Below are 26666 nucleotides of genomic sequence, written 5' to 3'. Positions count from 1 at the left end.
CACTTTGAAAGATCCACAGAAGCCCTAAGATACCTGGGCTGCTCCACCCTAGTCCTCTACCCCAGGGTTTCCAAGCCGAAGTGCTCCTCAGCCCTCCATGGCATCTGCCCCACTGATTCTAGTCCCTTCTGGAAAGTCGTGTCTGGCAGTCTCCCAGGGATAGTAGGTAGGAGGGGCTCCTCCCAGTGACGACAGCTGGAGAAATCTAAGTGAGGTTCTGAGGATGCAATGGCCGCCTCAGCCACTGAAGGAGAGGACTAACCTGACAGGAGAGAAGCGTCAAGGCCTACAGGATAATGAACCTCACCAGTCAGGACCCGGATGCTCAGCCCTCTTTTCACCGTGACTCATGCAAATTAACTGAGGAAGGAGGGCTGGACACGTATCACTGTAGTGTAGGCCTCAGAGAGCACCAACAGACTGGCGTGTTCCTACCCGGAACCCCACAGAGCCATGACTCTGAAAATGCGGGGCCTGGCTTCTTCCTGTGGCCAGAACATAAGGCTGCCCTTGTATTCAGGAAACCGTTCTGGTTTTCTAGAAGAAAGCTCTGCCTGTTACACTTAGCATCCTCTGCTGAAGCTGGAATACATGTAAGGAAGCAGGAAGCAGAGGCAGCTCAGCTGTTTTATTATGTCAGTGAAAAGTATCTTTACAGATCTGAGGTGTGGTGAGGGAGGTGGGGCTGACTGGGCTACAGTGCCTGAGGCCCCAGCCCCGAGGCTAGACCGCTCCAGTCCAGCCCAGTGCCTGGAGCGTGGTCTCTGTGTGTGTGCATAGGAGCACATGACCTGTCTGGCCCCAGAGCGTCTACTAAGTGTGCTGCCTCCGAGGAGGGCACCGGATTCCATGCCTGGCAGCGGGGCCTGAGAAGAGGTGAAGGAGCTGGGCCCTAGAAGCGGCCCAGCACAGTGGCTAACAGAGCCATGCGGATGTACATGCCGTTCTCGGCCTGGCGGAAGTAGGCTGCTCGGGGGTCCGAGTCCACCTCCACACTGCAACGGAAGGAAAAAAGAGCTACTCTGCTGCCCATGAAGGCCTGAACAGGACTGAGTGCTCTCCCTACCCAGCACTCCCCGCCCAAGCATTATCCTCAATTTTGATACTGTGTCACCTTATCTCATTGACACGAGGCATTGGGTGCATCACCACCATCTTCTTCTTGGCCCGGGTCATGATGTGGGGAGTGAGGATGAACTGGCCAAAGCACTGCAAAGAGGCAGACAGGGCCCCATCAGCACCTCAGGGAGGGTGGGGGTGGAGGTTGGTGGGTAATGAGCCCATGAGCTGGGCTCTCCCTGTCTCCATATGTAGTTATCACCACTGAGGGGCCCTGACCAAGCTCCTGGGGCCCGGTCTTCCTGGCTGCTAGTCTGGGTGCTCAGCAGCCCCAGCCCTGACTTCTCAGCCCTGGACTCACAGCTTCATACTCCTGGGTGGAGCCAAAGCGCTCCTTCTGGATTCGAGTCATGTAAAGCACGTCCGTATCAGGCAGCGCCTCCTCAATGCTCTCAAATTCCTCCTGGAGGGCGAAGCCAGGCCAGGGTGAATGCAACGCCGGCACCAACAGCCCAACCCAGGGCCCCCACGGCCTCCCAGGGTCTGACCTGCTTGGTGCCGCGGGAGGCCACGAAGGCCCGCACGTTGGGAGGCATGCGCAGGCTGGGGGGTGCCACGTAGCGCAGGCTGACGCGGTACTGGGTAAGCAGGCAGGCCAGCGAATGTACCGTGCGTCCATGCTTCAGGTCCCCCACCATTGTGATCTGGGAGAGGAAGCCAGTCACCAAGAAGGCTCCCAGACAGCACAGCCCCACCCTCATTTCAAAGCTTTCAGCCTCAGGACCAGGATGTAGGCCTCCTTGATGCAACAGGCCCTGAAATGCAGGAACTGCTTCCCAACGGCCTCTCTCTCCAGACCACCCCGGGGCAGGCCTCCGACCCCTGCCACCACCCTCACCGTCATGCCATTGACCGTCCCGAGCTCCTCCCGGATGGTGAAGATATCCAGCAAGGCCTGGGTGGGATGCTCTCCAACCCCATCCCCGGCGTTGATCACTGGCCTCCGGCAGTGCTTGGCTGCCAGCTGTGAACACGGGGACAAGGAAGGAGAATCCTGTCTTCTGTGTCTCAGTAACCCCCACTCCCTGATGCAGTCCCGCTCCTCCTGGGTCCCCTTGCCCATCTGGCTCAATCTGAGTCACAGAAAATGTGAGCAGAAGGGCTCTTGTACCCCTGGGTCCAGCCTAGTCAACTCCGCCCCAGCTCACGGGCCAGCCTCACCTCCACTGCTCCTGGCTGGGGGTGCCGCAGCACGACGACGTCGGCGTAGCAGCTCATGGTCTGCACCGAGTCAGCCAGGGATTCGCCCTTCTGGACGGAGGATGTGGCTTCCGAGAAGCTGAGCACGGCACCCCCTAGCCGGGCCATTGCTGCTGCAAAAGAGCTGCTGGTCCGTGTGCTCACCTCATAGAACATGGAGGCCATCACCTTCCCCTGCGGGGAGGCAAGAGTCACATGTGCGCACATGTGTTCATCTTGGGGAGTGCCCAGGCTGCTGCTTGCCTCCCCAGCAAGAGGGGTGCCAAGAAAACCTTTTTCCCCAAACCTCCCCCTGACCTGTTGCAGCCTTGACGTTTCCACCATGGTGTCACTCTGAGCTAAAGGTCTGCCTCCAAAAAGCCATTGTTAAGTGTCTGAATGAGACATTCATTCTTCAAGAAAGAAGGAAATACCCTAGTCCTCTCCCACAAATACATTAGCACAGACCAAGTGACCAGATTAGTGGGCCTGTGTGCTGGTGCTCAGGGCCTTGCAAGTCAGCTGCATACTGATTGGAGGAGGGCAAACACGGGGGAGGCCTAGAGCAGCAGGACTTCCCAGAGTAGGGCTTACCTACAGCGGAGGGTGTGGACTCACAGAGGGACCTATGGCGAGGGAGGGAGCCCCCTCTGACCACTGCGCAGGCCCCCTGACAGGGACCTGCACCCCCAGCCCTGACTCTGACCTTGAGGATGTCGAGGCTTCGCTCCTTCTGCACCATCATGCGCAGCGTGTGTGCCACATTGAACAGGTGAGACATCTAAAAAAGATCCTGAGTCAGCTGGAAAGGCAGGGGCCCCCAGAGGCCCCAGTGCCAACTCTCCAGGTCCTCAAAGCTCTGGTGTCCCCAGCCACCCTCCTCCAGGCACCTGATCCTTGGTGAACTGCTGGACAGACAGGATATGTTGGCCCACTAATGAGTGCAGCAGGGGTGAGGTCTGGGGGTGCAGCAGGCCAGGGGTCCCCAGGTTCTGGGGTGACGCCTGTCTAGGTACTGGTGGTGGAGGGTAGCAGGTGCCATCAAGGGTTCCCATCAGCTCTGCAGAGTGCGGGACGGGGCAGAAGAGGCTGGTCAGAGGGTTCCTCACACTCAGGCCAGATCAGAGAGGTCCCCAAGGTGAGTGCATGCTCCGGGCAGTCTCTCACCTGGCTCAGCTGCCTTCCGGGACTTCTCCTTTGGCTCCTCAGCTGCAAACAGGATGACAAGACAGATGTAAGCCTGTGGCTGAGGTGTGTGAAGAGCCCCCGTTTCCCCCAGACTCCGATCACAGTGTCTGTTAAACCAAATCACACCACAGTAGCTATAGCGGGTTAGGGGAGGGCAGGACCAGCAGCTCTAGGGACAGACACGTGATTTTCCACAGGGGCTGTCATGTGTGATCAGTGGTGCCCTCCCAGGCCTTCCCAGTCGGCAGAGGGATCCTAGGCAAGGGGAACGGCCAGGCTCACACCAACCGACAACCTGGATTTACCCCACGCTCTGCTGCCCCATGGGATCCCAGCTCCCAGGCGGAGGAACGCAGCTGCCCACAACAAAAAAGGGCCTGTGAGAAGAAGCTGTGGGATGCCTACCTCACGCTGGGTGGGCTGACTTAGGCAAGGGAGAGCACTGCTGGTCAGATGAGGATGGGGAGCAGCAGAAAGGATGGGGTAAGTGGACAAACGTGAGGTGCTGGGAGGGGAGGACCTGGGAGAGTTTCTAGGCCATGCAGCCCCCAACTCCAGCCCATCTGGGACACTGAGGGGAAGAGAAGCCCATCCCTACACATCTGTAAGTCCAGGTGACCCACCCTCCGTGTGTCATAGAATCTTTCTCTTACCTGACAAACCTGGGTCAGAGGCTCGGTGGATTCGGGGCGGCAGATGGAAACGGCCGTCAGGAAGCCCTGGGAGGCCCCGGCGGGGCCTTTCTGGGGTCTGGAGAGACAACACCGGGTACTGACCTGACCCTTCATCAGATTCAATCCCTCAAGAAAAGCCACACTACTCCCTGTCCACTGGGATGCCATCCTCCATCATGTCCCTCAGCCTCACTGTTCCACAGTGCTGCTCTCAACAGGGGCAGACCAAATGGCTTCTTAGAGGTGTGTGCAGCCCCATGACATCTCTCTACCCCAGACATCTCTCTGATTGGGTTAGTAATGGCCTTGCATTTCCCATAGGACGCCCCCTAAACCAAGAGTTAATTCTGTGTTTTGCAGAAGACAGAGGGGTAGGTGGTAAGAGTTTTAATTATTAAGTGATGAGCCTTCCACTACCCCTGAACCACCAATGTTTGCAACATTGCTACACCCCCCAACGCCCACAACCCCAGCCCCAAAGCAGTGCAGATACCGTGGTTATCTCACTGGCGGCAGGGGCTGAAGGTGTGAGCTGGGGAACAGCCCCCTGTGGCCACTTGCGAACATCCTGTCCATAACCTGGTGGCACCAGCACCTGAAGACAGAAGAGAGGGGCAGGCAAGTGAGCCCAACTCCTTCCACTAAAGCAGTGGGAGCCAGCGAGTGGAAAAAATGCCCTATGGACATGTATCCACCCGCATCCAGGGCAGCTGCAGTGGTAGTGGGACCACATATATGTGCTGGGGTGGGAGGAAAAGGGCACCAAGCAGGTCACGACTGGGCCTGGGCATGGGCCACACACATACCTGCCCGTCAATATAGGCAACCTCTCCTCGTAGGACCACACGGCGGACGGTGCCCTTCACCTTCTGCCCTTCAAAGGGCGTCCAGTGGGCCTTGGAGAAAGGCATATGGCTGGGGACTGTCCATTCGTGCTCCAGATCCACCTGCCAGAGTTACAGGTTATGCTGGGCAGAGGCTGCAGCATACAACAGCTCCCAGGGCTGGAGAGCCTCCGCCCCCACCCCCTCCCGGCTCCCATCTCCACACCTCCACATAGGTGTCCTCCTGCGGGGGAAGGTGGAAGATGCGCCGAGGATTGTGGTGCAATCGCTGCAGCAGGTCGTCCAGGCTGAGCCGGCCCTCGCTCACCGCTGTCAGCAGCAGTGGCAGCATGGTCTCCAGCCCCGGGAAGCCAGGGGGAGGCTGGGGCCCACACTTCTCCTCCAAGGTGTGGGGGGCTGGGGGAGAGAGCATCACCCTCCACATCTGGGAAGGCACACACGCCCCCAGGACAGCACTGCCTCACTACTATCCCTGATGCTAATTTTTTATTTCTCCGGGAATTGGGAGATAGGAAACTGGCACTGCTGCCACCTTCTAGGGCCCACACCTTCTATCCACATTCTCTTTTACAACTTCACTCATTTGCTCATTCGTTCCTTCAATAAATATTTATCAAGCACCTACGACAGACTAGGCACTGTATTAGAGGCTGGAGTCCCACCCAGATCAAGTCCCAGTCCTCATGGAGCCCAGGTCCTGACCCGGATCCCTTGAGCTGGGCACGAGCCTGGCTGGGCAGGGGTGGCACATCCTGGGCCCTCTCACCATGGTCAGAGGCAAAGCAGTCGATGACAGCCATGTTCTCCCACAGGGCTTCCATGTCCTGCCGGGAGCCAAGCTCAGGCCGAACCTCGCCCTTCCCGGGTCCCAGACGCTTGAGGTCATCATGGCTCAGGAACAGGTGGTGGGGCGCCACCTCACAAGTCACTGGAAGCCCCCGTGCCTTTGCAGCTTTAATCAGCAGGATCTGCGAGGAGATCAATGAGACTGAGATCTCGCAGAGGCCTCCCTTTAGGCCCTGTCCTACAAAGTCCCACGGCCAACAGCCCATCTCAGAGAGTTACGGGGCAGACATGCTGAGGTGCTGGCTCCAGGCTCCCCCGACCCTCTCCTGCCCCTGAGGATTATGCTGACCTCTGGGAGTTACTGGGAAAGCAACAGGAGCACTGGGACCTCTGCTGGACTCTCACCTCCTCCTTCCGTGCCACGTGACAGATGTGCACTGAGCGCTGGGTCAGCTGGGCCACCATGAGGATGGCAGCAACGCTTTGTCGTTCTGCGTGGGCCACAATGGGGAGGTGGGATGGCCATGTCTCAAAGTGCTGGGGGCAGAAAGAAAGTTCAGGGATTGTGCAGAGCCCTGGATTCTCCATACTTATCAGAGCCAAGAGGGCTCACCAAGCTTTCTTAACTCCCACTTCTTTCAGCCCACTTTGTGGGGTCCTCATTGGCTGCCTCCTCCCGCCTGCCCAGCCCCTACCTCCATCCACTGGGCCACACTGTCCAGCTGCAGCTCAGAGAAGGTCTCATTGAGGTAGAGTTTCAGCCCCGCAGCAGACGCAGCCACAGCGCCCAGGGTCCCTGCATTTTCCGACGAGGCTCCGAGGAATAAGGCATAGTCACAGCGGGCGCCAGCCTCTGCCAGCTGGAGAGGATGCATTGGAGATAAGGCCCAGCAGCCTCTGTGTCAGCCTGGCACCCACGGCCTGGGCCCTTGGGGAGGGCAGAGGGAGCAGGGCAGGTTGGTGGGAGCATGTGGGTGACCACAAAGCAGGAGTGCAAGGGCTCACCTTCTGGGCCAGGGCCAGAGCAGGGGCATCGATGATGGGGGGCCGAGTATTAGGCATGGCACACACCATGGTGACGCCCCCAGCCAGGGCAGCGGCTGTGCCTGAGGCAAAGTCCTCCTTGTGTGTCCCACCTGGTTCCCGCAGGTGCACATGGATGTCAATCAGTCCTGGGAGAATATGGAGGCAGCAAGATTAGAGGAAGGCTCAGAGACGTAAAGGGCATCAAGAATGTGAACTGGGGTGGCAGGAAAATAAGCAACAACCGATACAAGTGAGGGTGGTGAGATCCCTCAGTCAAGGCATCATGGATGGAGAAATGAAAGAGCTCACAGTGAGAAAGCTTCTGGGGCCTCCCCACCCCGTAGTCCAGGGCAGAGAGTAGGCCCCACAGCCACAGCCACCTTTTACCGCACTGTGCTAGCTGCTACCAGTGTCCCGAAGCCAGGTTCTCCCGAGACACGCACTTACCAGGCAGCCGTACGAGCTTTTGGGAGGTCATGCAGTCAACGTGCACCTTCAAAGGAGGGGCTGGCCCGATCTGTCCGAGGGCCTGCAGGTGGAAACCATGGCCAGCTCTGATTTCAGGGCAGCCTGGGCATTGCAGGTAGGGGTTGGGTTTTCCTATAAACCAGGCTTCTGCTTCTCTATTCCCACCTTCTCTCTCTGCAGCCACAAAGCCTGATTAGTAGCACGGCTGCTTCATTCTGAGATTTCCCAACCCCAGGACACTCTCACTTCCTCCTCTTTCCCCCATTGACGCTGGCCGCCTCCCCCTCAGCACCCAGGTCTCAGTCACCTCCACAAACAGTTTGGTGCACTTGATGTCGATGATGAGGGGCACAGAGAAATCAGCAGCCAGGCGCCGGGTGCGGTAGCCCTTGGTGACAAAGGAAGAGAGACGCCGGCCCCCAGCCCCACGCATGGACAGGTTAATCACTAGCTCAAAGTTTTTCTCTGCAAGTTGCTCCAGGATGCTTCGCTGTGGCGGGCACTCACCATCCACTGCCTCTTCAAAGTGCCAGTCCACAGCTGTTACCTGTGTCCCAGAGACAACGTTGGGGCCAGCCTGAGCCTGGCAGCAAAGTATATTTCTTGACAGGAAAGATCTACACTACGGTTACCAAGGACTCTGCAGTATGAGCCCCCACACATACACACAGAGATAATATTCTGGAAGGAAATACGCCAGAATTTTAACAGTGGTGGAGAGATTGTAAGGGATTTTTTTTTCTCTTTTTTTCTGCATATTCTACTGCTCTACATGGAATATATGATTTGTACAATGACAATAAAAGCAGAGGAACAGGGAGAGAATTCTTGGGTGCTCTCACATCCTTGAAGGAAGGGTGAGTAGGGGGAGGGCAGGGGCATCCCATACCTTGACGCCGTGCTCAGTGTAGAAGTCAGCGGTGCCCAGACTGGCATAGAGGCTGTAGCCCAGGCTCTCCAGCAGCCGCACAGTTGGGAGAAGCTCACTTTTGTTCTGAACCAAGCAGAAGGAGGATGAGGTTGTTTCTCCTATCCTCCACTTCAAGGTCAGCTCTGGCCCAGAGAGCCAAGGCCTTCTGTCCCCACCTCTTTGGCCCCCCCCAACCCCAGATTCTGTACCTTATAGCTGCCAATGGTCAGCAAGATGTTCTTCTTGGGGATCTTAAAGCCAGTGCTTAGCATGGCCTTGAGGTAGGCCTCGCAACGGCTCTCCCCAAAGCCGGCTACTTCCCCGGTACTGGTCATTTCCACACCCAGCACCACGTCAGCACCCGCCAGGCGAGAGAACGAGAACTGGGGCACCTGAGGGAGCAGGACGTGGGAGGTCCAGGCATGAGGCACCCAGCTCCCCACACCAGGAGAGGTGGCCATGGTCCCCTCTCCTTGGCTTCCTCCAAACAGCAGGGCAAGCTTTCCCTGTGCCTGCTCTATGTGTACCCTCCAGTCAGTCAGCTGCTCCCGCAACATGCTTGGGCTGCCCTTGGCTTCCACGAGGCCATTCCCGGGCCCTGGAATACTTCTCAACGAGTTCGGCAAATCTCATATCCTGACCATCCTCCAAGGCTCAATCCCAATACCACCTCTGCGCGCGAGTCTTCCCAGGGCACCCCCTTTGGAAGGGGCACTCCCTTTAGAATTTGGTTTCTATCTCTACCACGCACATTTATCACAGACTGTTCTAGAAATAAGCTGTTTGGGGGCCCCACTTCTCTTGCCTTCCATAACTAGAACAGAAGCTTCTAAGGGACAAAGCCCACCTTCTTGCCCTGATGGCCCAGGAAGCCCTTGCCCACAGGAGGTGCTCGTTTTATATGTCAACTGACAAGCTGTTTGCATGGGAGGTAAATTCTCTCCCACCACTCGCCTCCCTGCTTCTGACTGCTAACCTCAGGCTTCAACCCTCCTACCTTTACTCCCACGACTCCAGAGCCAGTCATGAGCCCCACAGGCTCCACTTCTTCACCCATGATGACCCGTGTGGCCAAGGCTACTAGGTCCACACCTAGTGTCTTGGAGACGAATGGGAAGGATCGAGAGACACGCACGTTGCATTCAATGACTTTCAGCTGGTCGTCCTGGGGCAGAGAGGGTTTGGTCAGGCCTTCTGCAGGTGAGCTTGGACAATAACCCCGTGACCTTGACTCTTCCCCTCACTCACCATTCTGTAGGTAATCAACCTGGGACACGGGTCAGGGTGACTGATTGTTACAAACCCTGACAACAGTGGGATGCAAGCTGTAACCCTTCCTCTCCAGCTTTCCTACTCTGACGAGGGCTCCCTGGCACTCTGGCCAACATAGAACAAGGAGGCACTATGGCCCTTCGGTCTCTTCCTTTAGCCCCCTCTTATTACCTTGGCAATGAGCTGCAGATTGAAGGGTCCTGTGACCTGCAGCTCCTGGCCCACGGCGTGCACAATGGCTTTGATCCGCTCCAAGGTTTTGGCAGTGATGTCTTGTGGCGGGGTCACCAGCGTGGCATCACCTGAATGCACACCTGCATTCTCCACGTGCTCGGAGATGGCAATGGCTGCCACCACACCATCACAGGCCACAGCATCCACATCAATCTCCTGGGGGAGCGGGGTATGGGGACGTGCAAGGCAATGTGATGGAGAGCAAGGGCCATTCTCTTCTCCCACTTGCCCTTGCAGGATACTTCCCTCCCGAGCCCTGGCATGACCCATCCTCCCCAGCTCACTGTGTATACAAATTTCTCTAGGACCAGAGAGGGGAGTTGCCTCCATGACTGGGAGCCTGCCCTCAGAGACTTTTTTGTCTGCAGTCTCGCACCTTGGCCTCCTGGATGAACTTGGAGATGACCACGGGGTGCTCCTTGGAGACAGCTGCCGCACTGCTCAGGAAACGCTCCAGGTCCCCATCAGTGTAGGCCACATTCATAGCAGCACCACTCAGCACATAGGAGGGGCGCACCACACAGGGGTAACCCACGGTCTGGCAGAACTGGCGAGCAGACTAAGGGCACAGGGAGCTTAGCTGAACTGGTCACACTCACCCATGACGTCATCCAGCCTCTGGCCTCCCAACCAGGTGCCAGCCCACCTCTAGGTCACTGAGCTCCCTCCACTGAGGCTGGCTGATGCCAATGGTGTCCAGGAGACGGGAGAACTTAAAACGGTTCTCAGCTGAGTCAATGGCTTCAGGGGAGGTGCCCAGCACTCGGCACTGCTGCCGATGCAAAGCCATGGCCATGTTGTTGGGCAGCTGCCCACCCATGGATAGGATCACGCCTTCCGGGTTTTCCAGCTCATAGATGTCCATCACCACCTGCGGTGCAGGAGGAGAAACAGGTGGCATAACAAACAGGGTCAGGGGTCTGAGACTTCTTGCTCACTGTTCTTTGTCCTCCACCCACTTCCTCTCAAACCCCACAAGGTCCAAAGAATCCTAGGTCCACCAGCCACTCCTACTGGACTGGCCACCCAGGCTAACAGGCAGCCTTCATCCCTCTCACCTCAAAAGAGATCTCATCAAAGTAGAGTCGGTCACACATGTCATAGTCAGTACTGACTGTCTCTGGGTTGTAGTTCACCATGATGGTCTTATACCCCATCTGCGACAAGGAAGGGAAAGATATTTAGCAATTACGTGGGAGGAAGAGCATGAAGAAACTAAGCCAAAGCCCCTACTTCAGAGAGCAACGCCTCAGCTGCCTCTGAAATCGCTGTGCAGGACACCTGCCTTGGGAGGGAAGTAGGGCCAGCACTGTAGGTATCTGAGAAGTAGATACAAAGTTTTGGAGAGGAAGCATGTGTGGGGCACAAGATGACCTAAGGGGAGCCCTCAACCCAAAGCCCTGTGACAGATGTAAGGTGCAGCAATTACTAGGAAGTGCCAGGATTAGGTGTGGGTGGAAGGTAGCTGCTGAAGCTGATTAGAACGGTAGAGAGAAAACGTTACAAAAGACTAGCTCTTGGACCTTTCGGAGCTGCTGGATGCAGCCCACAGCACACCAGTCAAACTCAACGCTGGAGCCGATACGGTAGACGCCAGAGCCAAGGACCAGGACATGAGGCGTTCGAAAGCTGAGGTCATGGGTGGTGCCCCAGTATGTCAGGTACAAGTAATTTGTCTGGGCTGGCCACTCAGCTGCAACTGTGTCAATCTGTTTCACCGCTGGGCAGATCCCCAGTTCCTGACGCAGCTTGCGAACAGCCAGCTCTGTGCTAGAGGAGAAGGGTCAGAAACATAGGCCCTGGGAGTGGAGTATGGACGGAGTACAGCAGGGAGATTCCAGGGCAGGGATCACAGAGGAAAATTCCCAGGGATGAAGGTCAGATGCCTCCAAAGCTCCCCCCAACTCCCCTCCCTTCCCTTCTGAGGGCCCCTCACTGGTACAAAGGTCTCTGCCCCACATTTCTCAGCTTGAGGCCCTCCTCGCCATCCCTGACCTGAGAACCGCAAGGGCAATCTGCTTGTCTGAGAAGCCAAGGCGCTTGGCCTGCTGCAGCAGGGCTGGGGGCAAAGACTGCCCCCGGTGTTGCTCCAGCAGCTGGGTGTGTGCTATGATCCGCTTCATTCGGTGCAGGAACCAGCGGTCGATGCGTGTGAGCTCATACAGGCGATCCACTGAGTATCCAGCCCACAGAGCCGCTGCCACCACGAAGATCCGCTTGTCTGTTGGCGTCTCCAACTCCTAAGAGGGAGAGGACAGATGAACCTCAGTTTCCTCATCTATGAAGATAAGTCTAATGATACATCCTCACATAATGACAGATGATACATGAAATCACAGAATTCTCAGCAAAGTGAAAACACGGCTAATGTCCAACAGTGACTGCTGCTTGTGTTACCGGTAACAAGCTCATGGCCTGGGGACAGAGAAGCAGGGCCCATTTCAGGGGTGTTGCGGGGGGGGAGGGAAGCCGCTTACCATATCGCTGACAGGCTTTACTGTGTGATCAAAGCCCACACAGTTCTCATCCACCATGCGCAGAGCCTTCTGGAAGGCCTCTTCAAAAGAGCGCCCAATGCCCATGACTTCACCTGGAGGAACAGGATATAAGGGTGTGGGCTGGGGGTAGAGGGAGGTGGGGGCATGCTGCCCACAATGTCTGTGGTTTCCGGGCAAGCCTCTGGGAGGTTCTCGAGGCAGGTGCCACGGTGGTGCGGTTTATGGTGTTTCATTACTGAGAAACCAGACACTTGTAGCTCTTCTCCCTACCATTTTCATGTCCTGTGGTTATTAGTGAAATGGAACTAAAATGCCTAAAAAGAGCACGTGGATACTGGAACATGTTACAGTTTACCACAGTGGCCCAATCACTGATGGTTATCCAGTTATTTGGTTTGCTTTATTCATATTGTGATGACACCATCTGGGATCTGTCTCATCCTTTAAAAATTTTAAAAAGTCTGAGTAACAGGAAGATGATCCCATTACTCTTTGAATCCATCCAGAGCTAGTCACCTTTACAACTACCATTTTTAGAGTACCTCTTTCTGGACTTTTTTCAAATATATGTTTTATACATGATTATAGTATACATCCAACTTCTATCCTGCTTTCTCCCTCATTAAAAGCATGTTCCCACATTGCTATGTGACTTTATGACCAGCAATTTAATTCCTGTATGGTTTACCACAAGGTAACTGCTCACTTGCTGAGGGATATTTAGCTTGGAAGTATTCCTCATTCTAAGCGAGGCCGTGATGTTTTCTGTGCTTTAGATCATCTCCTCAGGATACATTTCCAGGACTGCATGGGCAATAGGGGAGACAAATTTTCTGGATCTTGATAACTATTAGTTGCTTTATAGAAATCTGCGCTTTATAATACAAAATGTAAGTTTAATCAGCCTTCTAAGAAGTGTGTATAATCATTTGAAACAACTTTAGCTAATAAGCAAAAATTTTATCTCATTCTAACTTACTTGTCATAGGGAACTTCCCCCACACACCAGGCTTGCATACTGAGTTCCTCCTCTATAAAGTTTTGTTCATGTCCTGCGAAAATTTACCCTAGGCTCTTCGAGTATTTCTTACCAATTGTTAAGAAAAAATTTAAAACACCCAGATGGTAACAGTAGTTAAGGAAGTGCAACAAGAGTGATTTTGCTCAATGCCTTTGTAATGTGGTTGCATTATAAAAGCTTTTATCTTGGGTTAAAGAGAAACCCAATGCACTCATAAGTGCAAGCCTAGAAAAATCCTGGAATCATATATATCCCCAAATTAACAGCTATGTGACAGGATTATAGGTAATTACTCTTCTCTGGTTAAACTACCTTCTCTAATTTCCCAATGATTCATGTATTTTTCTTGTACAATAAAAGTTACAAAGTTACCAAAGAAGATGACATTCTGAGAATATTCAAGTAGATGTAAAGCGCTTAAATGTCTCATCTAGAAATGAATCTTTGTCCTATTTTCAATCCACTTTTTTTAGCCACAATTCATGGCTTCACTCCCATGTTTATTATAATTTTCATTTAACAGAAATTCATCTCCAGAAGGAAAAACTTGGCAGTCTTAAAAGATTTCTAAAAATTCTGAAATAATATCTGAGCTTAAACTTACTGTGTTCAAAGGCTACTATTGCTCTTAATGGAAATCTGGAGCACAATGAAATGCCATCATTCTTAGCTGGTGGCACTTCGGCACATGTACATTCTTGTTTTGGTTAAAATGTTTTAGAGGACAAACTAAGGCAATTAAAGGGACATTATAAGGAAGCATATTTACTCAATGCCAGCATACTCCACCACTGCCTGGAGGCTGACCGTCACACTCATTCATTATTCACTACTAAATTTTCTTGCTTTTATGAAAAGATCTCTGATGTCCTGCTCTGACCTTAAACATTGTGCTAATAAAACATTTCATTTAGTGACGGTGGCAGGAAGAGCCCAGCGAAGGAGATACACTCAGCATGGCTGCCACTGTGCTGACCTGGATTTAGAAGTGGCCACAGGAAAATAGCAGTTGTTGTTTCCCTGAAGCATCAGTATTCGAACCAGCATGGAGAACAAACTGTCACTGGCATTAACAGCCTAGCGATGAGGCCACGGGCGAAATGCCATGAAATGCTGTGGGTGAAATTTAATGGAACTGGTCTCACCCATGACAGGCAATGTAGTATAACAGAGGAACATGCAACTAGCAACCAGATCCAGTTTTCAGTTTCTGGCTCTGCCCTCTACTCAGCCACATCACTTTTCTTCTGTGGCACCTGCTTACCATTTGTAAAATGAGAGCTGAGATAGTCTGATGGCTGTCACCTCATCCCAAGATTCTGACATGCCATCTGGGGAGCGGAGGTGGCATGTATATTCTGACACAGATTTCCAGATGCCTTTGAACCCCACCCCTGAGGATTCCTATCTTAGCTGGAAATGTCCCTATTAGTTCTGAGAAACTGTGTTCACAAGAAGCTTCTCACATAGGAGCCGAAAGGCCATGCCAGGGAACTGACTCGCTGACATTCTAGACTCTTGGGATGTGTGGGGCCCCATGAGGTCATCTGGGGAGGGGTCTCTTGGGATTTGTTTCTCTCACCAACACTCTTCATGCAGCTTCCAATCTTTGTGCTGACACGGAGGAACTTGCTGAGGTCCCAGCGAGGAATCTTCACCACACAGTAATCTAGACTGGGTTCAAAGGCTGCTGTTCCGCCTGTCACCGAGTTCCTGGGAGCCATCAGGTTGGGGGCCAGAAGGACAGAGCAGGAGATGTAAATGGTGAGCTTCCAGAAAGCTCTCTCCATCCCACACATCCAAGCCAATGTCCTTTTCATTTTCCCTGTCCCAGAAATATTTTCTTTAGCTCCCCAACCCCTTACCTCCCTGATCTGCACCCTATCCTTTTACCTGAGCTCAGGCAGAGGGATGCCCAAAGCCAGCTTGGCTGCCACATAGGCCAGTGGATAGCCTGTGGCCTTACTGGCCAGAGCAGAGCTGCGAGAGAGCCTGGCATTCACCTCTATGATGTAGTACTGCAAAGAGAGAAAACACGGCAAGAGTTCCCAGGTAACTGGCCTCAAAGGCCTGCCTAGGAAAGGTCTCAGAAAGGCAAGAAAATAAAGCTGCACTCCCAACCCAAGGCCCAACCCTACCAAAGATAATCCCGGCTTCTACTCCAGGGTCTGTAGGGTCAAAAGGCCTCTTGGTCTAGAGGCCCCAAAATTATGGAAGGAGGTCCAACAGCTAGTAGCAGCTCCACGGCCTGGAGTCTCACCTGCTCAGACTCAGGGTTCAGTGCATACTGCACATTGCACTCCCCAACGATTCCAAGGTGTTGAGTCACCTTGATGGCCGTCTGCCGCAGAAGCTGGTACTCTCTGTCATTCAGCGTCTGGCTTGGAGCCACCACTATGGACTCACCAGTGTGGATTCCCAGTGGATCTAGGTTCTCCATGTTACACACCTGGAAAGGGAGGGTCCCACAGAGGTCACTGCCAAAGGAAGTCAGGAGAGGCAGGAGGCTGCATCCCAGGGTCCTTTTGTCTCAGGGGATGCACCCATCCTGGGTCTGGGGGACACTGAACTCTCAAAGATATCAGCCCTGGAGCCTGCTCCTACAAGGCTCACACAGCCTGACACTACTGTCACCTCTCCTCCGTCACTCACCGTGACACAGTTGCCGTAGGCATCTCTCACCACCTCATACTCAATCTCCTTCCATCCTTTCAGGGACTTGTCTACCAGCACTTGGCTGGTATGGGCAAAGGCTGGGGCCACGAGAGCAGAGAGCTCCTCTTTGTTAGAGGCAAAGCCAGAGCCCAGGCCACCCAGGGCGAAGGCTGCACGCACCAGCACAGGGTACCCCAGTCTCTCGGCAGCTGCCTGGGCCTGTGATGAGAAGAAATAAACAAACAGATCAGGCCTTGACTGTGTGCTGTGCAGAGGGTTCCTGGACCCAGAGAAAATATGATGTAAAGAAAACAATCCTGTCAACCCCAACCACCCCTCGAACCTGTTCAAGAGAATTCGCCGCCTCACTGGGGGCCACGTGCTCTCCGATCTCTGCCATCCTGGAGGCAAACGCACGCCGATCCTCGGTCAGTTCAATGGTCTCCACAGGTGTGCCCAGGACCCGGACCCCATACCGAGCGAGCACCCCAGCCTTGGTCAGCTCCACACCACAGTTCAGAGCTGTTTGGCCCCCAAAAGTCAGTAACACACCATCTGGGCGCTCATTACGGATCACCTGAGGAAGGAGAGAGGAATAACAGGCATTAAGACCCCGGGGTTTGGGAGTGAATCAAAGCTGAGAAACCCAGAGTGACCACAGGATCCCCCTGCCCACGTGAGTCCCCTCCTCAGTCCAGACTCACCCCAGTCATACCTGGGTCACATAGTGAGGTGTTATGGGCAGGAAATAGACCTTGTCGGCCAGACCCTGGGAAGTCTGCACTGTGGCAATGTTGGGGTTGATCAGCAATGTCTGGATGTTTTCCTCTTTCAGGGCCTTGATTGCCTAGAGGACACAAATGGCGTTATCAGCCTCGACTGCAGAAGTGAGATTTTCAGTTTTAGAGAAGCACTTTTCTTCTTCTTCTCCCCTCACTGGACTCCTAATCCCTAGTAACTCACTTCTGTTCCTCACCACCTCACCTTTCCACACATTCCCCAGGCCTCCTAGGTCACTTCACTTCCTCCCTACAACCAATGTCCATGCCTCAGCCCTATCCATCCCTGAGGGTTACACACCCAGAGAGGTAGGGACGGACACGCTTTACCTGAGAGCCTGAGTAGTCAAACTCTCCAGCTTGGCCAATGGAGAGGCCCCCTGAGCCCAGAATCAGAACCTTTCGTGGTGGTGGAAGGCCAGAGCCTGGGGTGGGAATCCCAGGAAGACAGAGGCGCTCAGCCAGCCGCTCTCGAACTATGGAGGCAAAGAAAAGTCATAGCTTAGGGCTGAATGAGACCTCAGAGATCATCTAGATTAACCCCTCACTTTAGAGAAGAACCCAGAACAAGTCATGCCTCTAATGAGTGGCAGAGGCAGGACCAGAAGCCAGGACTTGTGACTGGAGTTCCCTTGAATAGCAGAAGCATAAATGAACCATCCTGGCTTGGTTGCCCTTCTTCCCCACCCCCTTAACCTCCCAAACATCTATCAGTTTCCTGAGGCATGTCCACCTATGCCTATCCTGGAGCCAACTCTGTTCTTAGTTCCACAACCTAGCTCGACTCAGGTGCTTACCTGTCTGGCCCCCAGGGTTCCCAGCTGTGGATTCTTTCACCGTTTCCAGAAAAATATCAAAAAGAACTTCCATATCGAAAGGCCCAGCTTGGTGCTCCGGGTGAAACTGGACACTGTTAAATAGATTGGATCATGAAAACTGCCATCATCATCGGCAGCCTCGGAGGGAGGCAGGTAGGTAGTGGGACAGATCACTGGGGCCCGCTGCTGTGCTTTACGTTTTGATCTTCAAGTCTCAGTGGGCTTCAGAGCTGTACAGATCCAGTTATCGTGCCAGAAGCACCCAGGCTCACCTGAAGAAGGGCAGGCTGTCATGTACAATGCCTTCATTGGAGTGGTCATTGGCATTGGTGAAGAGAGGAAGCCAGCTGGCTGGCAGTGAATCTGTTTCCACAGCAAATCCATGGTTCTGGGATGTTAGAAAGCATCGCCCAGAGCCCACCAGCAAGCAGGGCTGGTTATGGCCTCGGTTCCCGTATCTGGATATGGAAACACACTGAATCATACGCCCCTTTCACCCTCCCTTCACCACTGTACCAAACCCAGCTCTTGCTGCTCTTGTGATTCTCAGCAGCCCCCACTCCTGTTTACTAATAAACACCAACTCTATTCCCATTCCCAAGATTCCCTGTCCGTCACATCAGAGGTACAGGCCCTTCCTCTCCCCACAAATCCCACCTCATTTTGTAAGTCTTGGCCCCAATGGCTAAGGCCAACAGCTGGTGTCCCAGACAGATCCCGAAGACAGGTCGGGGGTTAGGTTCAGATAAGACACGGCTCAGTGTGGATACCACATTGGGATAGGAGGTGGGGTCACCAGGGCCATTACTCAGGAAGAGACCCTCATACTCTGGAGTGGGCAGAAAAGATAATGTCAAAAGCAGTAGTTCGGCTAGAGAGACACACCACTGGAGCAAAAGCCCTTATCTCCACCTTCCTCCCCGCAACTCACACTGACTCTTAGTAACTGGACCAAGGGACAGATCTCCCACCCATGCTGCTTGTCCGTGGTCCTGTTTAGACCCCAGCTACTCACCCTGGCTATCTAATGCATGGTCCCAGGGTACCACAGTGACCTCTGCCCCACGCTGGCACAAGCATCGGATCTGATTATACTTGAGGCCACAGTCCAAAGCAAGGATCCGAGGGGTACCCCCTGCATTGAATACCCGTGGAACCTGAGAAATAGAGGAATAAAGGGCAATGATTGACAGCTGTGATTAGTAGGTATAATATACACACACCAACCCCTACCTTCAAGGCCTCTTCTGATCCTCCCTCAGGTGTTCATCCCTGGTAAGGACAGAATATAACTACTGTGCTATAGCCTGGAATACTCTTCCCATTCTACCTCTGTACCTTAATGGAGACCTCTGGCACCAGGGGGCGGGCATTGGGGTCCAAGAATGGCAGGGTTGAAGGCTCTGTCCCATCCTGGACAAGCTTTCCCAGCAGAGACCCTTGCTCTCGCAACTTCTTAGTCAGCTCCCGAGTGTCCACTCCTGTCAAAACAGCACACTCTGAGAGATCACCCCCTCAAAGCAGTCATGTATGAGGTTAGGCTTCCAGGAGCACTTCTATTCCAGAGCCTCCAGTCACATAGGTGTTCTACGGGCATCAAAATCCCAGGCTGTCCTGCTGGAAGTATACTACCAAGAAGTATTCCTGCCCCAAAATATCCCATCTGAATTGAACCATGACTCTAGATCTATTTGTTTACAGAAAATAATACCAAGGGACAAAAGAACACCCTAAATGACAATACAGGAATATAATCAATAAAATGCAAACTGTGGGATACTCTAAAGGAAAACTGTGTCCAATAGGTTACAAGGCCCACAGATTAAAGAGACATATCAACCAAATGCAATGTACAGACCTTGTGTAGATCCAGATTCAAATAAAGTTTTTAAAAAATTAGAAAAATTGAAATTTAGCACATTTTAAACATTGCCTAGATATTTGATATTCAGGGATTATTGTTATTTTTTAAAATGTATGGTAATATTATCATGATCATGTTTTAAAAAGGATTCCTTTTTCAAATATATTTAACCATTTGTGGATGAAATGATATTACATCTGAGATTTACTTCAAAATGATCTAGGGGTTGTAGCAGTGGTGATGAGACAAGCTTAGCTGAGCTGATGATTACAGAACCTGGGGATTCATTTTCCTATTCTCTTCTTTTGTACGTTGGAAATTTTCCATCTGAGTGAGAACTCAGTTTCTTCCTGCAGCCCAGACCCCAGGCTAAACCTTTCAAATCAGGTACTTTCTATCACAACCTTTGACTCAACTCCCAATAGTCAACAAAGACCTCTTGATTCTTTCCATCTGGGCTCCTGTGCCTCACCCAGACACACCTGTGCTTGCACCATACCTTGCAGGCCAGGTATGCCATGCTGTTGCAGCCACTCGTGCAGGGTACAGGTGGTACTCCAGTGGCTGGGTGTAGGGCAGCTCTCTCCCACCACCAGTCCTGCCACATGGATCCCCGAGGATTCAAACCACTGTCGATGGAAGGAGGAGACTGTAAGGAGCTCAGGGCCACATACCTCCTGGTGTCATCTTTTCCCACTGTAAGGCCATGGACCCTGTACTTCAGGCACACTGAATGACCTGTCATTCCTCTAACACACCAAGCACCTCATGCTTCTGCCTTTTACCAGCGACGGTGTCCCCTAGGTGAAACCCTGAACACATGGGCCTGGGGTGCCTGATTAATAACTGAAATGATATGTTCCTTTCCTTTTATTCCCTTTTCCGTGAAGTCACCCCCATTCTCACCCACTGCAGCTTGTGCCTCCTCCTTAGGGTGCATTTATACCTAAGCTCACTTTATTTCCACTTGTCTTGCTATTTACATTGTATTATAAATGTGTCCATATGTCTTCATCAGAGAACTGTGAACTCAAGAGCAAGCTGCCTCACACATGACTGCAGTTAACATTTACTGAGTGTCCACTTGGTGCCAGGCATTATAACAGATGCTGGCGGAGGAATTTGAGCAGGAAAAAAGACAAAAGTCCCTATCTTCATGATGTTAATTTGCTACTTAGGGAACCTGAAAATTAACAAGGTAAAGTGGATAAACAAGATTATAATGACAGCGTGATAAAAATAGAGTGTAAAATAGGTAGGGGCACAATACCTTACTAAATAAAGGCTCAAGGTATAATACTAGGCATGATTATACCCCCCCCAATAGGGGATTATCATTAAAAAAGGTAATACGGGGGTTGGGGGAGGAGGGTTGGGGGAGGGTGTAGCTCGGTGGTGGAGTGCGTGCTTGGCATACAGGAGGTCCTAGGTTCAATCCCCAGTACCTCCATTAAAAAAGTAAATAAACAAACAAACCTAATTACCTACCCCTCCCCAAAAGTTAAAAACAAGAAAAGGTAACACAAATTTGTTACCCAATAGATAAGCATATAATAAACTAAATAGAGAGCAGGTTGCTTATGTGGGAGGAAGTGGCATATTTAAATCACAACTGCTTAGTAGTGGAAGGTTTAAAGAAAGACGAATGTTGAGACTGTTCTTTAGGAACCTGAAGAGTAGTTTGGCAGAACCCTCCATGGTCAGGTGGACTAGTCTGCGTATGGACAAGAGCATTTATAGCACATGTGCTACAAAAGCATTCCTGGTGGGCTTAGGAGGCCTTAATCACCTTGGTTCTGTCAGGGCCTCAATTTTGCAAGTGTATAAACTCAATTTTGACATTGTATCTAGAGTTGACTAAGCTGAAGACTGTCTTAAGTTAACTAAGATAGTGCATTATCAACTAGAATGCAGTGAATTTACAGGCTTGTGATGAGGAATGGTCCCTCAAGGAATTACAAGTAGGTTACTTTCCTAGAGCTTCCTCTCTCAAGTGTCAGGGTGACTGGGAAGGCATATTAAGAATTATAGGCTCAGTAAGCCTAGAATCAGGATAAAATGAGTTTTGAGGACTACTGCACCTAGGCTATGGTGACTACAATTAACTTATGCTGACCTTTTTTTTTTTTATTGCTTGAACTCTCAGAGGGCAACTTAGTTTCCAAATTCCAGAGGAGGAGGAATAGGAGAAACCTCATTGAGGAGAAAACCAAGTTTTCTTATCTAGATGTTAAGAACTCTACTGAAAAGTAGTAAAAAATGGGGCGTGGTAAGGAAAGCAAGTTTAGAGGATGACAATTAACTTCACCAGTTTGGTAGATGAATTGTGACCCACCATCACTGAGAATGGAGTGACCCTCATTTCCAGTCTCTTTCCCATTAATTCATGTACTCTTAAAGCATTGCTCCTACCACACTACTCTGTTGCAAAAAGATCTTCACTGGTTCCCTACCAGAACCCAAACTCTTTGGCTTGGCCTCCAGCACCCTGCTTCTCAAGGTACCTAACAGCCCTGCATAGTGCTGGTCTATCATTTCAGTGTGTTACCTATTTTCTCCAGGATGCCTAGCCAATATCAGTGTCTTCACCTCACTAACAGTTAATAATTACTGATTTGAAAAGGAATGTAGAGAAAACATTGGGTGTGGCTACCTTGCTGAGCCCGAACTCATCCACTTCATCTGGGGGGATGCCGTAGTTACCGATCAGAGGATATGTCAGCACTAAGATCTGTGCTTTGTAGGAAGGGTCAGTGAGAGCCTCGGGGTAGCCGACCATACCGGTTTGAAACACTGCAAGAAAGAGGCAGGGCTGGGGCTCAGGCACGGCACTCTTCGGAGCACTGCCCCGCGCGATGAGAACGCCCCAGTGGAGGCTGCCTTGACTGTGACGGATAAAAGGGTCTGGGCTGGGGAATGGCCAGGGAGAAGGTGTGCAGGCGGGAAAATGGCGGGGTCTGGGCAGGACAGGTTGGGCAGAGAGAGGCAAGAGAGAGTGGGATGAGATCAGCGGCTAGCCTAGACTTGCTTACCCACTTCCCCGGCAGTCGACACAGCGGCCCCAAAAGGCTGGCCCCGCAGGACCGACCCGTCCTCCAACACCAGGGCCGCCATGGAAACGGAGCTCAGAGGCGGGGTGAGTACAGAGATGCGGGAAGCGCAGTAAGCCCCAGCCGATGCTAGAACCACGTGAGGACAGCGCGCCCGGAGTCGGTCCACGTGGCTAACCGCGCCGGTGTCTGCAGCAAGGGCGGCGCGGAAGGCGCAGTAGCCCAGGCGCTCTGGGCGGCGGCAGACTGCGGCGGCGCGGGCAGCTGGCGGCGTGAGGGGCGGGGCCGGGAACGTAAGGGGCGGGGCCAGGGCAGCACAGGGTGGGGTCACCTCCTCTGCGCGGAGCAAAGCTAAGGGAACCCTGAGAAAACCGGCTGTCCCAAGGTAGCCTCTCCCCACTCCAACCAAGAAACACACAAAGCCAAAGCCTGGGCGCCTTTCCCCCCGAAAAAAGGTGTTGGGGGAGAAAAAAGAAGAAAAAGAAATGTTTATTATGGTCAACAGCACAAATGGGACCTGGTGACTAGTCCACTCCGGGACTGGCGTGTCCACAACACCCCAGAGTTGTGCGAGTTTCCATCTTCCTTCCAAAGGTGGCTTATGCCTTGTGAGGACCCGCCGACCAACGATGTCTAGAAAGCAAATCTCCCTGTCTGGGCTAAGATAGATGGGGATGATCTTTAGGTCAATAGTAAGACCTGTGTGGTTCATGAAGCCTTGGCTTTTCGGCGTTGGGTCCCCCAAAGCAGGATGGAGATGGATAATGTGGTGGATCCCAGAATACCAAAGAACACAAGCAGTGAGAACGAGCCCTGTGAATAACATACAAAAAAACTTCATACAGGGTCACACCAAGGGCTTACAACCTAACACGCAGTTCTTTCCTAGTATACCTGACCCCTCACCCAGGGCAATTCTAGTTTCCTTCTCTAGGTGATTTGCATCAGCTCCTGGTCTTATGGCTCTTCTTTCAGAGAGGTCCTTGTTCTATGCATTCCTCTTACCTCTAAATAGAAGGCCTAATTTCTCACCTGGCGCATACACTTGTAGCCATGGAAGCCATCAGCACAAATACATTGCATGAGACCTGGACCATCAGGTGCACAAGATCCATTCTCAGGACACATTTCTGGGAGCCAGAGAAAAACAGGGAACATCACTGGATCTTATTTAGGTATATTTCTCAAATACCTGCTTCAACTTTGATTCTCTCAACTATTTCTAGGTCAAAGACAAAAGAAAACTACAAATAATCAGAACATCACCATCATAACAAAATATATTTTAAGACCTTTCTTTCCAAGGGGTTAAAGCTTCAGAAACTTGAACAAAAGGCAATTTTACTGTCTTTCTGAAGTAAAGTGCAAAATACAAGGAAGGAAGGGCAGTTTGCAGAAGAGTGGAGGTGAGACAACATACCTGGGTCCCCAGTGCTGTTGCAAAGGTTCCTTTGTCCTTGGCAGGTTTGGTTGTTTATATAATAAGTGACATTATCCCAGGCATTAATACCTCCAGGACAGTTGACATCTTGTGGCAGTATCCTGAACACAACATAAACAGATGTAATAAGCAGCCTAAAGGTGCTGAGCTCACAGCACTGCCCCTCTTTGATTCTCTCCCCCACCCCATACTCTTACTCACAGAGTCTGGAGCTGAATAAAGCCATGGAAGGCATTGGCCAACTCATCCTGGAGGGGGTTTGCCTGCAGGTCTCTGCAAAGCACACACTGTTAGCACCATGCTCTAGAAAAACACCCTACTTCCATTCATATATCTTTCTGGATTGGTAATCCAGTTCTCATTCTGAGCTATCCAAGTGTAGACAATATTCAAACATCTTTTTAGGAGTCTGTCCTCAAAGACTTTCCCATCAACCCTTTGACATAGTCACCTTTTGAGAGGGAGAATAACTAATGACTTACATGATGACAGCAGTATGTGCCTGAGGAAAGTTTGGACCAGGGTCCTTCAGAGAACAGTTCTGGAGATCCAGCCTGAGGAAATAAAGTAATCAGCAAAGCTAAGCTATGTCTCTCCCCTTCATCCACAGTAAGTTAATATAACTCCCTTTTCAGCTAATATCAATTGAACACAACTGTGTCAGGGCCACAAACTAGGTACTGTGGTAGATGTTTTAATACTGCATTGACCAATTCAGTCACCACTAGCTACATATAGCTATTTAATTTAATTTAAGTTAGAAAATAAATTCAGTCCCTCATTTTCACTAGCCACATTTCAAGTGTTCAGTAACTACTAATATCGGCCAGTGGCTACTGAACTGGAGAGTACAGGTACAGAACATTTCCATCATGGCAGAAAGTTCCACTGGACAGTTCTGTCCTTAACCGTATGCCTATGCATTTTTTGAAAGAAATTGGTTTCTTGTCCAAATTAGCAAATCTTACATTGCAATATGATTCTCAGATCCACAAAACGCTTTCATATGGAAAGAAAATTCAAGTCACATAAATGAAAGTTTTCCCCAAGTGCATCTTCTACCACAGATTGGATGGATGTAAACTACTGGATATTAAGGACCATACTATTTGTTCCTTGATTCTACAAATACTTAGTGCCTACTAACTGCAAAAATTGGGAGAATTAAAAATAACATTCAGTATCTTAGCTTTCAAGTGGCTTACAGCGTAGTAGGGGAACAAGACCATCATCAAAAATAAAAATAATATAAACATTAAATTACAATATGAAAGAAATCATAGGACAGTGTATAACTAAATTTGAGTGGTACAGACACTAAGGATTAAGGGAAGTAAAAAAACTAAAAAGATATTCTTTTGGTATTTAGTACTAGGGAGCATTCACAGGAGAGGTTGGAATTAAAGGATGGATATGTCATAACTTGGTGGAGGACAATTTTAGGTAGTGAGAGGCCTAACCAAAGAAACAAAGGTGGAATGCTTTTGGAAGTAGGTTGAGTCTGGCTGAAGCCAGACCCTCATGGAGGGATTGAGTGGACAAATAATTTGAAGTAATACTGGAAAGATGGTTTGGGCCAGTCTGTGGTAGTTCCTGGTTTGAACTTTATCCTAAGGCAACAGACAATTGTAAGTCTAACTTTAAAACCAAAGAGTAATAATGGAAAAAAAATTGGTTTTCAGAAAGTTTAATATAAAGATGTATTTAGGTAGATAAAGAAAAGAGGAGAATGGAAGCAAGACACACGACACTTTGAGTCTGAAGTGAGGGCGCATTGAAAGAGGAAATGTCTAATAGGAATCAGGAGGTACCCACAAGTACCTGGAGCTTGGAGAGAGGTCAAAGGATACTAAAAGAGATCCAGTTTTGGGAGACACCTTTGTTATGGTTACAGCTGAAGCCATAATAATAGGTGGCTTCTCAAGAGTATAAAGGGGAAAAAGAGCAGAGACTAACCTACGTAAGGGGACAAGAAGGGGAATATGAATTAATCAGAAAAGGAAGAAAACCATATTTCATAGTGTCCGGGAAGCTAAGAGTCATTTCATGGAGACACACAGGAAATAATCCAAAGAGTTTATAATAAACAAAAGAAACAAGCTTTGAAAACAAAAAACAAAAACAAAACCGTAAAAGCCTTTAAAAAAAAAAGGCAAAAATTATGACTTTTATGCATTTCCAACCAGGAAGAACCACAGGGTTGTTTACTAGCTAAAAATGCTATAACAGATGTAAAAGTCTGAGACTCATGGTTTAGATGTCTCCAAAACAGGCACCAAAATTTATCTCAGTCAGGCAAGGATCGAAGAATCTGGTTTGGGAGCTCTTTTCCAGTATGCAAGGGTGTCTTCTCTTCCCTCACCCCAAGATGATGCCCTTCTGATTCAGGCAGCAGCGGGCATGCAGCATTAGCTGTGGTGTCCGCTTACAATAAAGGGCCACTTCTGACAGATTTTGCACACTTCCTGGACACTGGGTGCATATCTGCAGAAAAGAGAAAACTATTAGGACTTCAGAAAGAAAAACCAAGAAAAAAACAAATGAGGATCAACTGTTACCTGTCAGTACACTCTCCAGAATTCCTCTAACACAGGACAAGTGTCCTCCTACTTTTATGTCAGGTTTACTAGAAGACGCATTTCTTCCCCCTGGAGCCAGGCGCCAAAACAGCGCACCTGAGAAATTCTGTACCAGACTTCACTCAGATAAGGACGTCATCTATGAGAATTACTATTCGAACATATTTATTATGACCTCTCCAATGACTTCTCAATCTGCCAGCCCCGATTTGGCCGGGTGTAAAAGGACTGCAGGTACACAAAGAACGCATTAAGCATTA

At 51.0% G+C, this 26666-nt stretch overlaps 1 protein-coding gene across 1 annotated transcript; it reads right to left on the bottom strand.

The window, feature by feature from the left end:
• Window positions 1-608: 608 nt before the first annotated feature.
• Window positions 609-26276, bottom strand: CAD (carbamoyl-phosphate synthetase 2, aspartate transcarbamylase, and dihydroorotase). The gene is given in 50 exon segments (XM_010948494.3): window positions 609-995; window positions 1115-1209; window positions 1421-1522; window positions 1608-1763; window positions 1958-2083; window positions 2281-2493; window positions 3005-3079; window positions 3189-3358; window positions 3466-3507; window positions 4140-4236; window positions 4654-4755; window positions 4967-5107; window positions 5211-5401; window positions 5772-5973; window positions 6197-6328; window positions 6487-6651; window positions 6797-6963; window positions 7265-7346; window positions 7593-7832; window positions 8175-8279; window positions 8405-8587; window positions 9193-9360; window positions 9639-9857; window positions 10078-10260; window positions 10348-10572; window positions 10760-10858; window positions 11225-11471; window positions 11697-11941; window positions 12179-12291; window positions 14803-14933; window positions 15114-15238; window positions 15481-15669; window positions 15873-16094; window positions 16219-16452; window positions 16591-16722; window positions 16985-17130; window positions 17452-17564; window positions 17745-17930; window positions 18130-18301; window positions 18488-18629; window positions 18811-18953; window positions 19836-19965; window positions 21990-22129; window positions 22369-23199; window positions 23419-23436; window positions 23439-23516; window positions 23807-23928; window positions 24029-24100; window positions 24310-24381; window positions 26190-26276. Coding segments are annotated over 50 exon segments (7833 nt in total). The 5' UTR covers window positions 26237-26276; the 3' UTR covers window positions 609-892.
• Window positions 26277-26666: the final 390 nt, after the last annotated feature.

The sequence above is a fragment of the Camelus bactrianus genome, chromosome 15 (genome assembly GCF_048773025.1).
Source record: "Camelus bactrianus isolate YW-2024 breed Bactrian camel chromosome 15, ASM4877302v1, whole genome shotgun sequence".
NCBI lineage: Eukaryota > Metazoa > Chordata > Mammalia > Artiodactyla > Camelidae > Camelus > Camelus bactrianus.
This window is presented reverse-complemented; position numbering and strand designations above follow the sequence as displayed.